This window comes from Malus domestica, chromosome 01 (genome assembly GCF_042453785.1).
Source record: "Malus domestica chromosome 01, GDT2T_hap1".
Taxonomy (NCBI): Eukaryota; Viridiplantae; Streptophyta; class Magnoliopsida; order Rosales; family Rosaceae; genus Malus; species Malus domestica.
The window spans coordinates 17759982-17777202 of record NC_091661.1 but is presented as its reverse complement, the minus strand read 5'-3'; the positions used below and the strand labels follow the sequence as shown (position 1 = coordinate 17777202).

The 17221-nt window shown below is 37.8% G+C and overlaps 2 protein-coding genes across 3 annotated transcripts; both read left to right on the top strand.

Moving 5' to 3' along the window:
* The first annotated feature begins 6464 nt into the window (after positions 1-6464).
* LOC103406181 (uncharacterized) lies at positions 6465-10233 on the top strand. Its single transcript, XM_008345189.4, has 9 exons — positions 6465-6756; positions 6919-7183; positions 7773-7874; positions 7976-8058; positions 8245-8361; positions 8531-8633; positions 8716-9322; positions 9441-9640; positions 9846-10233. Exons 1-9 carry the CDS (start codon positions 6632-6634, stop codon positions 9960-9962), a joined length of 1719 nt encoding a protein of 572 aa, XP_008343411.2. The 5' UTR covers positions 6465-6631; the 3' UTR covers positions 9963-10233.
* Positions 10234-10874: 641 nt separating this feature from the next.
* On the top strand, positions 10875-14624 carry LOC108173358 (uncharacterized). Of its 2 annotated transcripts, none has more exons than XM_029099053.2 (10): positions 10875-11111; positions 11233-11503; positions 12042-12143; positions 12379-12461; positions 12663-12779; positions 12965-13067; positions 13149-13245; positions 13619-13825; positions 13947-14082; positions 14284-14624. In XM_029099053.2, exons 1-9 carry the CDS (start codon positions 10972-10974, stop codon positions 14069-14071), a joined length of 1245 nt encoding a protein of 414 aa, XP_028954886.2. In that variant the 5' UTR covers positions 10875-10971; the 3' UTR covers positions 14072-14082; positions 14284-14624. The 2 variants fall into 2 exon arrangements, with proteins under 2 accessions (XP_028954886.2, XP_028954858.2); XM_029099025.2 differs by having other exon boundaries at positions 13613-13825.
* The last annotated feature ends 2597 nt before the right edge of the window (positions 14625-17221 follow it).

Here is a 17221-nt window from a genome sequence, read left to right as displayed (position 1 = left end):
TAAGTACTACAAGCATTACATATGAATAGTTGGGCATACCAATGATGTGAGAAATAAGTTAACACACAAAATTAAACCCTCTTTTTATCAATTGTAGCAAAGTATGTAAATAGGGATCGTTCTAGACCGGGGATTAGGAGAGATTGCTAAACACTTGAAAACTGACTTAGAAATGTAAAAACAAAGTTTAAAGCACTAGATTAGACTCAAAGAATGCAAAACTCACGTTTAAAATACTAAAACAAACCAAAAATTCAAAACAGCAATCAAAAGATTCAAAACTGCCTTAAAAACACTTTCTGGGCAGTTTTGAACACAAAGCATCAAATTGGATGAATTTGGGTTTTAACTTGTACCAAAACACTTAAAAACATAAACCAACACACTTTCCAATTAATCTAGGAATTCAAAATAATTGGGGATTTGATTTGGACGAAAATAAACTTATATGGCAGATTGTAAGAGAAACAGATTGTAATACAAAGTTATGAAGAATCAATGGATGATGGAATGGCTAAGGGGTTCTTCTCCACACATGAAATATATGTAACGTAAATCAATTTCCATTTATCAATTCAATAAGTTATGAACCTCGACACTCCAAGTTAATTAGGTCCGCTTAAATTAACCTTCAGATTTCCCTAGGATCATTGAATTGGATGAATATGCATCGCAAACAAATTATTCCTAACAAGTTCTTTATATGAACAGCATGATAAAGACACAAGTTAGAATCATTACGTTCTTTGGAAATCATAAGCATCGACAAGGCATTCGTAACTATGAAAAGCATGATACTCTTGCCAGGAATCTACTTAACACGATCGTGACTAGCGACCTTCACTACTTACGAATATAAATTCATAACGATTAGGTGAAACAAATTTATATCCTAGCATCAAATTCAAGCATGCAAATTAAGCGTGCACTCTCAATCAACATACAAGAATAAGTTCTAAATCAAATGGTTAAGCAAATTGTATTCACGACTTATGTAACAATAACTGGAAATAATCAACTCATTTCACATATATAATCATGGTTTTGAATACACCCTTAGCCAAAAACGAAATTAGCCAATCATACTTAAAGCAAAACAAAGATTACATGAATTAGACATTAAAATCCAAAGAAAGAAAACACCTAGAATGCTCCAACTTGGCAGCAAGTGCATCCAAGATTCCTCATTTCCCTTGCTTGCGGCAGATTGGGTTATGGACAGGTTTTGGGTAGTTTTATGGTGTAGAATGGATGGGGAATGGTATGGAAAGGTTTAGGGTGAGTGTGGAGGAGTGTTTGATGGTTGTAGGGTGGTGGAGAACTCGGCAAAAAGGGTGGAAGAGGGTGGAGTGGCTGTTATGTTTTCTGGGCACTAGAATGGTGTTTTTGGGGTGTTTTGCTGCCTAAGGTGAGTATGGACGAATTTTCTGCATGAATGATGAATATGGGAGGTTTAACCCTTTGCCAAGGGTTGTAAACATGTATATATAGGCCCCAAAAACCCTAGAGAATCAGATTAGGCAGTGGGGAAATGCACAGCAAGGAGGGTGAATTTGTGGTGTGCAATGGTCCAAGGATGAAAATGGAGCAATGATGCAAAGTATGGAGGGTAAAATGGAGTGGTATTTCAGCTAGGGAGCATGAATGATTGTGTTCATTGCATGGAAATGAAAAGGGGAGGTGAAATGTTTCAGAAATTAGTTAAAGGTGCAGCAACATGTGTTGCACAAGGCATTGGATCCCAAATGTGGATGATGGAGCATCAATTGGTGCATGGAATGGTTGTGAAATCTGATGGGTGAAGGGAACAAGAGGTATGTAGCAATTGAGTGTGATAATTGAGTGTATTGCGGCATGAAATCAGAAATATTTTAGGGGACAAGGATGATTAAGCATGCATGGGAATCCAAAGGGAATGCTATGTGGATTGCACGGCAAGGATGTGTGTCCTTTTGTGGCTGAGTTCATGATCCTTTGTACACTAATTCTTCACATTCTTAGCCTCTTTAAGTCTTCAATTTCGTCCAAACCTTGGTTCCAAATATGTGACATGCATTCCAAGCTCCATTTTGCTCCAAAATGCTCCAAAATGCATCTTCTTGCCTACTTTGTCCTTAAAATCTGAAAACACACGAAAATGACTTTAAACATTAAAATAACTAAGGAAACACGACATAAATGCACAAGAACAAGCCAACTAAGTCGCATAAATATGCTCCTATCAACCAATTCCTCAGACAAGCTTTTGGAAGGTTGGCAAGGTTATCTAGGATTTGCTTGCATGAATTCAATCTCTTGATACTTTGTTAATGTAGATGTAGACTCAATATGTCTTGGCGTTGACTTCGTTGATGTATCATATCTTGGTCGAGTGGATACATGTGGCATAGTCTTTATGGATCGTTGTTGGGACTCAACAATGGATGAAAATAGCAAGTACTTCGAATATACTTAACAAGAACTCCCAATCATGTCTCACGTGTGGCGTAGTGAAGTAAGGTGAGTCATGGAACGATTCAAAGATTTCGTAACTAAGGTCATATCGTGGACCTCCAACATATTGTGATATCCCTAACGGTAAAGACATAACCATTTAGGGATTTTCCTTGTGCGGGTTTGATAAGTAACTAGTGTCAGCATACCAACAAGGCAAGCATTATTCCAAGGATCAAGATGTCGGATCCGCTTGAGATGCGTTAGGATTAGCATAAATCTGTAATACCATTCAGGGTAGCAGAAAAACATCTTTAATACCAATTCAGTGGTTGCGTGTAGGCGCAATGTTATATCTTTACCAATAAATCAACAGCGAAAGAGATGTCATTTCTAATTGCAATGAGCTAAGTACAACAAAGCATAAAGTTGAACTCAGATATGGAACTTCGGATTCCATAACCTTTTCAAGGGTCTCATTTGCATATAGCGTATGGAGGATCATAAGTATACTTAGAGGTAACACCTTCAGGGTATAGTTCGACTGTAGACCAGGTACCGTCAGAACAACGCTTGAACTTCAAGTCAAAATGAGTTTTTCCAAGATCCATCATCTCAAATTCCATCTTCAAGTGTGAGACAGTTTTCTCAAGCTCTTCTAGAGTCTTAGTAAGATTCATGTCATCGACATAAACTGCAACTCTAGCAATTCGAAATATGAGTTCATGGTTTAACACACAAGGGCATAATTCATATCCCTAACTAATCAAATAATCACTTAGACAAGTATAGCACATCTGTCGGATTGCTTCAATCTGTAAGTGAATGCCTCAAACGAGTTGAAAGGGTGTTCCATGGTTTTGGAACTATTTGAACCAGTCTATGTAATTCTTCGGGAACTTACATATAATCTCCGTATCTATATCCCCATGGAGAAACATTAAACACATTCATAATGCTGCAGTCAATCACAGGGTGTTTGAGAGAAACCTTGCGCCGTAAGACGTGTATTATATCACACTATTTCATTCGTCTTATTACGCTTCCTTTCCCACTTGTAACACAGCAGGGTTACCTTGGGTAATGTAGGAACTACGGGTCCAAACACACTTTGGTAAGGAATTTAAACTTGGATTGTAATTTCGGTCATCCAATCAGTTCTACGTTGTCACTAATAAACGGAACATGGTTTGATATCGTCGGTTTTCATTTACGTTGGTAGCTACCATATAAGTAGAAACATCATCGATGATAATCTCATTCCAATTCCATTATTCCAATTCCATTATCGCATCCAAACTAGTATACTGGACTAAAAACTTCAAGTCTCGGTAGTAATCCAGATTAATCTCATGAGATGGAAATGATTTGAGACAACGATCAAGTGTGAATTCATGTTTGTGCCGTGATCTTCGTCTTCTAGGGAAGTGAATCATATGAACCGAGTGATCTATTGTGCTTTAGGCCGAGACAGATTGATTGGCTCCGCAGGGTACCAGACCGTCCAACAGGAGTAACACCCCATTCGGGGATGTTGACTTGACGTTGGTTAGGTACGTCTATCCTTGAAGGCATGTTTAGCAGCTGTTATATGATCTTGTCACTTTAGCTAGATCAGAGGAATGTGTCTGGAGCAACATTATGAAAGTTAGAATACATCGCACTTACTTATCACACTTGTACGGTATGGGATCGAGAGAGATATAGTGGGCAACATCCATGCAATTCCAGTCATTCTACAGAAACGTTGACGTTCTTATCTCCTCATAATGGCGGGAAGACTATCTCATTGAAGTGACAATCCACAAATGAGTGGCAAAGAGATCGCATGCAAGGGCTATAAGAGAGCTATTATGAAGGAGAATCATAATCGACAAAGATTTACAACCTTCTATGATGACCCATATTTGTACATTACGGCAGTGCAACTTGGCACATGGAATGCACACCGAAAACATGTAAGTACGACACGTCAGGTTCGTATCCAGTAACCAACTGTAATGTCAAATAGGTTGGGTGGCAATGGGCCTAAAGGCGGACCAACATAGTTGCGTACAAGATTGCATAGCCATAGGCAGAAACCGAAAGCTTGTTGCGTTCACCAAGGTCCGGGCGATCATTTAAATTGCGCTTTTTGATCACTATGTGAGGCTGTTTTTGTCCTTTTCTCCCATTCAAGTAGAAGTAACATTTATCTCTAGAAATGTGAAATGTGATGTAAATGTAGTATTTACATCCCAATATTGCATCTCTCCAGTGAAGATGATTCAAATTTAAACTTTGACCAGTTTGGTATATTATAAACCCTAAACCCTAAACCCTAAACCCCTAAACCCCTAAAATCCCTAAACTCCTAAACCCCAAACACCAAACCCTAAACCCTTTCCTGCATGCAGAAACTAAAATGTTTAAAGCGGATGATATCTAATTAGTTTGTAAACATTCAAAAGAGAACCCAGTTATGAAGACCAATTCACATATTTTGCCTCCCACCAATTAACATTCACAATATCAAAGAACTCCGTACATGGTGCTACTAGGAAAGATCAGTTACATGCACTGACATCGGCACCATAATTATGCTTGTGTGAATATTATATTCCTGTATTTCGATACTGTCAAAAATTTATATTGGAAAGCAAATACTTCCACCAAAAATCCATATTCGAAAGCAAATATGGTGAATGAACACTCCTTTTAACATGCTACTTCCAATGATTTGCATGCCCACAACAACAATAACATGAGACTACATTTAGTTAGTGGGTGTCTATTCCAATCTTGACCAATACTTTCAGTAAATAAAAATATTAAGGTTACCTAATCAACATAAATGCTGCTAATGATTCAGTAAAATAAGGATGCATGGTAATCCCTATCAATTCCTTACTTTACGTTGCATGGTAATCCCTACCATGAACATGAACCGGACGTCAGTCTCCTGGTAATTAATGTTTTCTACCGGACTTTCGGTAAGGTTCTAGAGGAACTGTGGGATTGGAGGAACACCGATGTCCGAAACTCCCTCGAGAATTTGAACCACCTGCCTCATTGTTGGCCTATCCTTATCATCTTCTTGAATGCACCAACAAGCCACTTTGCATGCTCTACTTAGTTCATCTTCGTCAGCTTGGCCTTCCAACCTGCAATCCAACAAGGTGAAAACATCTTCCCCTTTATTAACTACATCGAACCATCCCAAATCTTATCTCCAGATATAATTTCACAAATGAAGCAGAAGCAGAAGCAGTTCGCACAAGAGGTTGAAGACAGCGAAGAGGAAGACGAAGGTCAGACAAGATTAGCAAACGACGCAGCTTAAACGATTCAGGTGTGTAAACGACGCAACTCAGACGGGATTAGCAATCCCATATCTTTCGAGGGTCTTGCTAAGCTAACCTAGCAAAGGCCTTACTCGGAGTGAGTCCGACTTAATCTCATTTAAGTTAGTTCGTGTTCTCACCAAACACAGACTAGTAGTCTTACCTAAGGTAGATCAGTCTAATGAGACTTAACGAGAGCAAACAAACACGTTCTTAGAGGACATTGTCATACATACACCCACTCACACAACTAAGTTAGACTGCCTTTGTATTGGGGACAACACTAGCCCAACTTCACCAATCCCAATACATTCCTTAGTTGTGTGTGGAACTACGATTAGCGTTACTCTCTAGATAGACACAAGAATTTCTCTAAGGATGCGTTTGTTGCACCAACTATCTCAGATTTGACTAGTTATAAGGACTAAGTTTGACTGATTTAGATTAGACTAAGCTGGACTAATATTTCAACTAGTAAAAAACTTAGTTCAACAATTTTTTTTTGTAATAATTACAACTATTTAAAGCTTTATTTTAATAAGAAAATAACATTTGACTATTCAGTTAGAGGAATATGAAATGACATAAGACTTTAAATCACCACATCAGCCATTACTTTTAATTTGACCATTAACTCATCTATAGTTAAACACGCACAATTAAACCGACCTGAAATAGAATTGAAAGAGACTGAACAAACAATAAGTTGTAATTAGACTGGAATTAATGCTCTCGTAATTTGCAAATTTTGCATTTGATTTTCCCCCTCCCTCCAATTCCATCTTCTTCCCGCTCAGTTGGCTCCACGCAGGGCCCTCCAAAACCATGACACAAATAAATCTCAAATCCGAAACCCTAGATTAGAGACCAGAGATATGGCCAATGCAGATTCCCACAATTTTACCAAAACAATCTGCTCAATCTGCTACGAAGACCTCAAGCCCACTTCTGAGGATCTCCAATCCATCTCCATCTGCGGCCATGTCTTCCACGAGCTCTGGTCTATCTCTCTCTATCTCTCTCCCTCTCTCCTCTCTTTTCTTTCTCGCTCTCTCTACATGTATATATGTATTCAATTTGTGTATGTTTGTTTAATCTCAATGTATGCATTTGTTCGGAAATTGATGTTTAATACGGCGACGTCTTGGGTGTGAAACCCTAGTCTGCAACAGTGGTTCGAGTACTCTGCGAGGACGAAGAAGTACACTTGCCCGGTGTGCAAACAAAATTGCAAGCAAAAGGATGCCGGCCGGCTTTATTTTCAGTCGGTGGGGGACGCGGCGGATGCGACTCAGAGGCCGATTAGCAAATGCGAGGAAGATCCCCAGGTGTTGCGTCGAGAGGTGAAAAGGTTGGAGGTGGCGGAGCTGGGAATTCGTTTGGCTTTCGATCTTCAGGGGAAGGAGCTTAAGGAGCTCAAAGAGGAGGTATTGGATTGTCATTGTGCTTTGTTGGGTGTGTAAGAAATTGGGGGAAATCAAATAAGAGATTTGGATTAGGACTTTGGTTAATTGGTCTCCTACTACTTGAAATGGTAACACATTTGGGTTGGTTTTTCGATTACTTTTTGGAATTGAAGTAAAGAAATAAATCACAAAAATTATAATATCAGTTAGAGAGTTGAATTTGAATGTTTGATGATTTGTAACTTGGCAGTATTCTGTGATTCGATAGGATAGTTCGGCTTAATGAAGGTATTTATAACAATCGAAACATAATCCATAATCGGAAGGAATATTTTAGACGATATTGTTGGAAAAGGTAGAATATAGAGAAGGTTTGATATTTTAGTTTCTGGTATTTTCGTAGAGAAAGAGGAACCTTTCATAGGAGCCGTGATTTAAATTCTTTGGTAATCGAATTGAAGGTTATGAAGGTATGGTTTATTTTCTTTGCTGATGAAAGGTCAGGGATGATAGAAATATTTGGACTCTGGATCTTCAGTGATATATTTTGTGCAGTATAGAAGCTTTGCTTCTTATTAATGTGGTTCTCATGAGGAGATATTTCTGTCAGCTTTGTCAATGTAAGGAGGTGGCACAGAAAGAAGTTGTCTTGAAAAATGAAGCCTTGAAACAACAAGCATACATGCAGCTACAGCTTACGATGAAAACTGAGGTAAACTATCAACTGTAGTTCGTAGTTAAGTATATATTTTGTAGTGATGAGTGATTAATAAGAAATAAATTTTGATGAAGTTTTGTTCAACTTTTTCATAGGCTCTTGATAAATCGACCATGGAGCGTTTGAGGTTGCAAGAAAGAAACATGGCATTGGCCAAAGAGCTTGCAGCATTCAAACTGTGAGTAAATCTTCACTATGGGCTGTAGTTTCAAGTGGTCATTACCATTTTGTTATTCAGAATGATTTGCACATGACTTACTCAACCCTACACATGCTACACCCAAGGCTGATTTAGGCAATCGAGTCTCTTAAGTACTTGTTCTCTTCTCTGTTCCTGAAATGGTTACGTGGTTTGCAATTATAGGGTATCTGATCTAGATCTGGATGAAGATGAGGTTTCAAAGCTTTCCACTCTTGGTAATGGTGCCAACACCAAAGACACGATAGATATTCTTAGAAAGTCCTTGGAGATGAGTAAAAGGTCAGCCATGCAAATGTTATCTTGAAATTTACTTTTATGGATGGAGCATTTCCTTGAGTGTTTCTGTCTCAAGTAAAATTAAACAGCGGTCACCTTGCATTTCATCCTCGTATACTTTTTTCTCTCTGATGTTTTAATTTGCATTATTTGCTGTGCATGCTTCTAATAGGAATTACAAAGAATTGATAAACAAATACAATGGTCTTGCACGAGAAGCTCGTGAGAGCAAAAAACTGGAGCAGGAGGCTAAAGAAAAGATTAAAAAAATGAAGGTAAGTTTGTGATGAGATGATCTTGATTGAATTTCAGTCCATGAGAGGAACTTGATTTAGTGATTTTTTTGGCCATTATCAGACAAGGGTACAAGAAATGGAGACGGTTGTCGAAGTAAAAGATAATGAAGTTTTGAGGGCTTTAAAAGCTTCAAAGACAACTCGGGGTGAAGGAATTATGCAGAATGGTGAAAGATGTACCACTAATTCAGTGTCTGTCAACAATTCATCAGAAGTTCAAAGAAAACATCCGTATGCACCCATTCGTAAGTTGGATAGAATTGAAAAATGGGAAAATGATTTACTGTGTCATAGGAAAACAGAAAACTCAAACTTCACTGACGATATGGATTTAAGCTGTACTAAAGATGGTACAAGCACCACTGTTCATGATAAAGTAAGAGATGCCTACTCTTTAGGAGATAAAGGTGCTTCAAAACTTTCTACAGCTAAGCGTGGACTTTCAAATCCCAAATTGAAAGAACCAACCTATGAGGATGTTGTTAACCAGAAGTGCACTCGGTTGAGGTCAGATGCAGTTTCTGATACTAGGAAAGAAACTCCTACTTGTAACAATACTGCCAGGACTCCTGCTGCCGATGTTGTGATTCTTGATGATGTTGAACAAGATCAACCCATGTTTAACATTAGAAAGGAGTCTCCTGTCCCACAACCACTTCCCGGAACAGGTATTGATGCAGTTTTTTGAGTTTACTGAGCAAGATATCATGAAATGAGTAACATTTTTCTGAAGATGTAGTAGATGAGGATTTAATTTTGTTTTTGTTATTTCTCTTCAAAATACAGGGGATGTATGTTTTTCTGGTGGCTTGCTTGGGCCTGATGGAACAAACAGGTTTTTAGGTAAATGGTGCAAGCGGGGTCTGAACAAGGGATCAGAATCAAGACAAAACCCAAGTGCGGATTCTGGTAATTTGATTGCTGTAGGAGCTGACGGAAGAGGTGGAAGAATCAAAGTTCTTAGATCACTGAATCATTCAACAGTGGTGGGTTCATGTGCTTGTTTTCATTCTATTTGTTGTCATTTTGATTTTTGGTACTCTTATCAAGTTTCCTTTCTAATTGAGTTGTTTGATCGTTTTTGCCCATGGACAAAAATTTTCACATCTCGAAATATTTGTACCTACTCAAGAGTGATTCACACGATGTTGTTAGAAATGTTAAGCATGTAGATATGTTTACTTTTTGCAGGATAATAAGGAGAATGCACCGGCGACAAAGCGCTTCAAGTCGGGGTCTAAAGCAAATAGTGTGCAGTCCCAAGGGTGCTTGCAAATAGAACACTTCTTTGGGAGGGTTGGTAGATGATCAAGCATTCAAAGGTGCGTCTACTTACGGGTTTGCAATGTTGAGATGTATGATTTTGTTGTGGAGGCTTGGAGTTAGGAGAGAAAGCGAAAATTCCTGTGAATTGTGAAGAGTAACAAATGGTTGAAGCAAATGGCATTTTCTACTTCCTGTTTATGAAGAGCCATTTTGTTGTATTGTATATAATTTATATGATTGGCTACTATTTTTGTCGCTCAAAATATTATTGGCTACTATTGAAGTTTAGAGGAAAGAAATGTCTTTGTACAAAGTTGAGAGTTCACCAAGTTACATATCATTTTTCACAAGTGAGCGGTTGATTAGTTGAATTTCAATCATTGTTTACTCTCTTCTTATGCTTAGGAGAGGAAAGCTCTATATTACTTACAAAGCGTTTGCAAGAATGAAACAAATGTGTTAGATTTTGGTATGCCATACCTAAAAAATCAATTATTGGATTAACCCGAGGTTATTTATTGCAGACTCATTTTTCGTTTAAGCTAAGTAAACATGCTATTGATGCAATGACCCATTTGGTTTGAAACAACCAATGAATGTTAAAGAGGTTTGTAGTTCAAATGATTAAGAACATTTACCTTTAAAATTTAAAACGAAAGTTTCGAGATGAATTCTTCATTCTGCATTTCATGGAACCTGAGTGGTTTATACCAATGTTTGTCATGTTGTACATTAAAAAAAATAGATTATTCAATCGGAAAAAAAAATATACCGGAATTTAAGCTAATAGAAATTTAAGTAATTTTGAAAGCCATGGGATGAAATCTAAGGGCTAAAATTAAGACAGCCATTTTGCAAAAATCTGAAATAAAGTAAAGAGTGGGGTGCATTTCTGTAGATTTTGAAAAAAATAAATAAATTAAAAATTAAAAACCATCCCGCTTAATTCGCTTAATTTTTAAAAATTCGCTCCATTTTCCCGAGAAAATATGAGAGAGGGATAAACGACGAAACCCCATTGAAAGGTTAGAGAGTAGAGAGTCGATAGAGAATGGTGCATTGCGGCCGCGGCCGCGGCGAAGGCGACGGCCTTACCAAAACCATTTGCTCACTCTGCTGCAAAGACTTCGATCCCGTTGTCGAGGACCTCCAAGTCATCTCAATCTGCGGCCATGTCTTCCACGAGCTCTGGTCTCTCTCTCTCTCCCTCTCACTCCTCTGTATATATGCAATTTCATTTTTCTGTCTCTAATTTCTATGTTTGGCTGGAACCAATTGCTTAAACGCTGCGTTTTGTGTGCAAAAACCCTAGTCTGCAAGAGTCGTTCGGATACTATGCGACCAAAAAGAGGAACAGTTGCCCGGTTTGCAAACAGAGTTGCAACCTGAACGACGTTGTCCGGGTTTATTTTCAATGGGCGGATCCGAATCTCAGTCAGAGTCAGAATCAGAGGTCGAGTGTCGGATGCGAGGAAGACTCCGAGGCGCTGCGGCAAGAGGTGAGGAGGTTGGAGGCCGTGGCGCTAGGGCTTGCTTCGGATTTGGAGCTCAAGGAGGAGGAGCTCAAATTGGTCAAAGAAGAGGTATTGTAGTTTATTCGATTCACACTATGCTCGGTTTGGTTCCTGAGAAAATATGGAACCCCCCAAAAAAAATTAGGGTTTTCTATTTGATTTGGATTTACATATTTTGGGTAGTCCTTTTTTTTATTTTATTCTTTTAGTGTTGGGAATTGGAGAAGGGAATTAAGCGAAACAAGTATAACTCGAGTGATGAATTTGGTTGAGGATATGAAGAGTTGTCGAAAACCCCAAATTGGCTTTTGTGTGGAACCTCAATCTGAATAATAAGAAAGTTTCAAACTTTAGTTTCTGGAATACTTTCTGTTTTAGCAAAACAGACACCTCTGATACGAGCGTAGACCCTTCACTGCAAAAGAAAATCAAGAGAAGGTGGTGAGGTTATGATTGATTTCTTTGCCAAGGAAAGGAAGGGATTTGGAGGAGGGGGGTAATAGAAATATCAAAATGTTGGATTGGATATACAGTGATTTGTTTCGTGCAAGATCATAAGAGCTTGCTTTGCCTTTGTGTGTTTTTTACGTTGCAAGTCTTCTTTCAGCTTTGTCAATCCAAGGTGCAGGCAAGGATAGAAGTTGCATTAAAGAATGAAGCCTTGAAACAGCGTACATCTACGCAACAGCAGCTTCAAATGAAATCTGAGGTAAACTAATAGCTGTCTTATACTTTAAAATAATGCTCATTACAAGTGCCTTCGCCCATGAGCGGTAGGTCTCGGGTTCGAGACTTGGGAGCAGCCTCTCCATAAATGGGGGTAAGGCTAACTGACATTCACCTCTCCCAGACCCTGCGTAAAGCGGGAGCCTTGTGTATTGGGTACGACCTTTTTTATTTATAAGAAAAAGAAGCTGATGAAATTTCGGTTAAATTTTTCGTAGGAATTTGATAAATTGACTTTGGAGTGTTTAAGGTTGCGAGAAAGAAATAAGGCATTGGACAAAGAGCTTGCAGTGGTCAAATTGTGAGTGTTTTTGCATTATGAACAAGTAGTTTCCTAATGGTTATTACTATCTTGTTTGAGAAAGATTTGACATATGACTTCCCTCAACCCCGCACATGCTTCGCTCCTTGAGCCAATGCCCTAGGGCTAGTATAGGTTGTTACATCTCTCTGTTACATGTTTCCTTTTCTGCTCCTAACATGGTTATGTGTTGCAATCCAGGGTATCTGATCTAGATCTGGATAAAGAGGAGGTCTCAAAGCTTGCCACTTTTGGTGATGGGGCCAACAACAAAGACACAATAGATGTTTTAAGCATTTCCGTGGCAATGTCTAATAGGTCAGCCGTTTAAATCTTATTTTGAACTACAGTTAATTTAATGGATGGAGAAAACAGTTTGACATTTGCTATAGTGTTTCTATCTCAAATAACATTTAAGCATCGTCTCTTCATTTCCATTATGTATACTTTGTTATCACTCTCATGTTTTAGTATGTTTTTATTGTGACACCTACTTCTCATAGGAGTTGCAAGGAATGGATGAACAAATGTGATCTTCTTGAACGAAAAGAAGCTCGTTACAGTAAAAAACTAGAGAAGGCTAAAAGAAAGATAAATAAGTGGAAGGTGAGTTTGTAATGAGACGATCTTAAGTGAATCTCATTTGATGAGTTGTTCCTGATTTATGATTTTTTTGGTCAATATCAGACGAAGGCACAAGATTTGGAGACTGCTGTTGAAGTAAAGAGTACTGAACTTTTGAAGGCTTTAAAAGCTTTAAAGAAAGCTTCAAAGAAAGCTGGAGGTGAATGGGTTATTCAGAATGGTTTAAATTTCAAGTCTAATTCACTCTCTCAACAATTCATCAAAAGATAAAAATAAAATAAAAAACATTCGGATGAATCCCCCATATACCCTAACTAGAACCGGAAGCTTGTAAAATTATCATATAGGAAAATAGAAAACTTCAATTTCACTAACCATATGACTGTAATTTGTACTAAAGATTGCACAAGTATCAGTGCTAATGGTAATGTAAGAGATGAGTATTCTTTAATAGATGACAATGCTTCAAAGTATTTCTACAACCATGCATGTACCTTCAAATCCTGATTTGAAAAACCAAACCTGTGAGGATGTTGCTAAGCATAAGTGTTCTTGGTTAATGTCAGTGGCAGCTGCTGAAACAAAGAAAGAAACTTCAGTCCATGGGCTAAGGAATCTGGCTGAGTCGCTGGGTTTATCAACTGGTACATGTAATGATCCTGCCAAGACTCCAGCTTCTGATATTGCTGAAGTTGTGATTATTGACGACGATGAACAAGTTCAACCGACGCTGAACATCAAAAGGGAATGTCGTGTTCCACAACCACTTCCCAGACCAGGTATATTATAGATGCATTTTGGGTTTAGTTGGCCAATACATCATGAAATGAGTACATTTACCTGAAGAACATTAGAAGATGAAATTTAACTTTGCTTTGATTTCCTTTTTTAAAAATGCAGGGGATGTGTGTTTTTCTAGTGGCTTGCTCGGCCCTGATGGCACAAACAGGTATTTAGGTAAATGGTGCAAGCGGAGGAATAAGAATGGATCGGCAATAACGCAAGATCCAATACCTATGAGCTGATGGAAGAGGAGGTAAAATCAAAGTTCCAAGATCTCCTAATCAATTATGATAGCGGGTTTATGTGCTGGTGTTCACTCAATTAATTTTTGCCTAAAATGCTTTTTCAGACCAATAGCATCTGTTCTTAATCAGATAACCTATTCTTTTTTGCCAGAGTTAATCAGCTTTCCTTTTACAAGCGCTAAGAATGTAGGTCTGTTTTACTTTTGCAGGATTAAAAGAACTAAATCACTTGAAAACGAAGAGGTGCAAGTACGGATCCAAAGACATAGATTGCAGGACTAAGAGGAGAACTAAATCACTTGGAAAAAGAACAGTTGCAATTTGTTTCTTGAGATGAAAATGTAGTGTCTTTGTACAAAGGTCCTCCAAGTTTGTGCATGTGGTGTATTTTGGGGCAGTTGCTACTTCAATTTTGCAGACAAACATGTCGACGAAGTTTGACGGTGAAATTCTTCCTTTTCTCTTGCTCTCTTTTGTGGTCTTAAGACTAGTTTTAAACATTAATGTAAATTCTATCTCCATGCATTAGTGAGAAATGAAGTTTCCAATACTTGTGATTGCAATTGCATACATGAATTATGGATGACAGAGGCTTGTGGCATCAGCTATTTATGTTTTTTAATTATTTTTTTGAAATTTGGCTATGAGCAATTATGCACGTCATATTTTACCGTAAAAAGTACTTGGCTCCTTACGCTTTCTTTTAGACAAATAAAAATTCGACATATGTTCTTCGAAGGTAAGTAAGATTTTTCTTTGGTTTAGGCAGGGCTGGTTGGGAATGGTTGAGAAGATGCATGAATGTCTTACAACCTTGGATTACTTTTTGTCAGGAAAACTGATACTGACATCGGATAAATTCAACAATTTTAACGTTACTTTCGTTCGGATTGAAAATTTGTAGAACAAATATTGAAATTGTTGCTGGGTCCAGGTGGGGTGAAACAAAGGGCCTAGCCCTACCGTAGTTGAATTGCTCAAAGCAAAATACAGCCCGCTGTTTCTGGAGTTTTTACTGCACATCCTAATTGTGGGCGGCTACAACAAAAGCATATAAACGGGGGGTTGTAGTTTTGCAATTTGGAAGGGATTTTTCTCTGGTTGTTTGGGAGTATCGAAGACTGGTTTTCTTTGCCGTTAGATTTTTTTTTTATAAAACGATATATTTAGATTAGGGGACGAGAGAAATTAACTAGTTTTGAACTCGTCATCTATGAGATCAAGCCTAAGACTTTTTCATTTATAAGTTAAAAAGAATATTACTACACTGTAAAATCTTTAGCTTAAAACACAAAAATCAAAACCTAACAGTTAGAAAGTCCAAAGTAGAGGATGCTCTGGAGCATTCTATACTCCAAAGCATCGTAGAGTTATTGGGTTTGGAATTGTCTCTACACATCTATTTTTACCTCCGGTATACTTTCCTTTTCTTTTCTAACAATTTGATTGAACAAATCAAAATAAAATTAAGAAGTAAACGTGTGTCCAAATGAGCAAACCACATGGTACTAAAACACAATTAATCTTCTCTTTATTCTAGTTGTTAGGCAATTAAACGAGAATATGAATGAAATTGATGGTTGAAAAACTTTAGAATCAATTTCAGTATTTAACCATTGAATGCAATAAAATATAAATTTAAGGGTGTACTGATAGGAGCATATTTATGCGACTTAGTTAGCTTGTTTCTTGGCATTTATGTTGTTAGTTCGTAGTTATTTTAGTATTTTAAGCTATTTTTGTGTGTTTGTAGGTCCAAAGGGTTAATGTGGCAAAGAAGTGCATTTTGGAGCATTTTTGGGCATGGAATGGATAACATATGCTTGGAGCAAAAGGAATGGACGAAATTTGAAGTTTGTGCATCATCATCTCCCTATAAATAACCATTTTAGCACACTCATCTCACCCAACACATCCACTCATTACAACCACCCAACACATTCACCTATCACTACATCCACTCATTTCACCCAACATATCCACTCATTACAACCACCCAACACATTTACCTACCACTACATCCACTCATTTCAACCACCCAATACATTCACCTACCACTACATCCACTCATTACCACCACCCACTACATCCTCTCCCTAGCCTATAAATATATCCATCCAAAGACACATTCAGGGGGATAGTTTAGGGAGAAAGGAGGAAGACACATTCTGCCGTAAGGCAGAGTCTTTTCTTCTTAACCATTCTACACATTCCCACAACAAAAACACAATTCCATGCACCTTCATTTCCCTTTCCTTGCCATGACTTCCATCCAACCTAAACACATTCAACCATTCCTCCATACAAACAAACCTTCAAACACTCACCAACACCTTGTGCTGTAGCAAAGGAAGGGAAGGAAAGTGCTTGGACGTGCTTGCTGTCCAACTTGGATCGTTGGAGCGTTTAGGTGTTTTCTTTCTTTTGTTTCTAATGTTTAAATTCATTTCCTTTCGTTTTGTTGTAAATATGAGTGGCTAAACCCATCTTGGCTAGGGGTGATTTCAAAGCCATGATTATGTGTGCAATATAATTTGATAAATTCCAGTTATGAATTCTTAAATCGTGAATGCAATTGGCTTAACTATTTGATTGATAACTTATTTGTATTTGTTAATTAAGGGTCGACACTTAATTGGCATGCATAAATTCGTTGCTAGAATATAAGGAAGTTTCACATAATTGTTACAAACTTATATTCACATGTAGTGAAGGTCGCTTATAAACGATCGCGTTAAATTCAATTCCTAGCATGAGTGACATGATGTCATAGTTGCAAGTGCTTTGTCAATGCTTATGATTTTCATTAAACGTAATGATCTTTGATTGTATCTCTATTATGATGTCATGTAGGGAACTTTAGAAGAATGTTTTGGGTTGTCGAATGATGTCATCCAATCCAATAAAACAAGGAAAATCTGAGAGTTAACTAGTGATGTCACGGTTAATTTGGAGCATTGTCATTCATAATTCAATGAAGTAGTAACTGGAAATCGAGTTATTTGCATACATGTCATGTGTGGAGAAAAAGCCTCTAGCTATCCCATCCATCATCTTATTTCTCAAATTTGTTTTACAATCTGTCTAGTTTTTCATACTTGTTTGTTTGTTTCAACTTCATCCAAAACTCAATCCCCCTTTACTTTA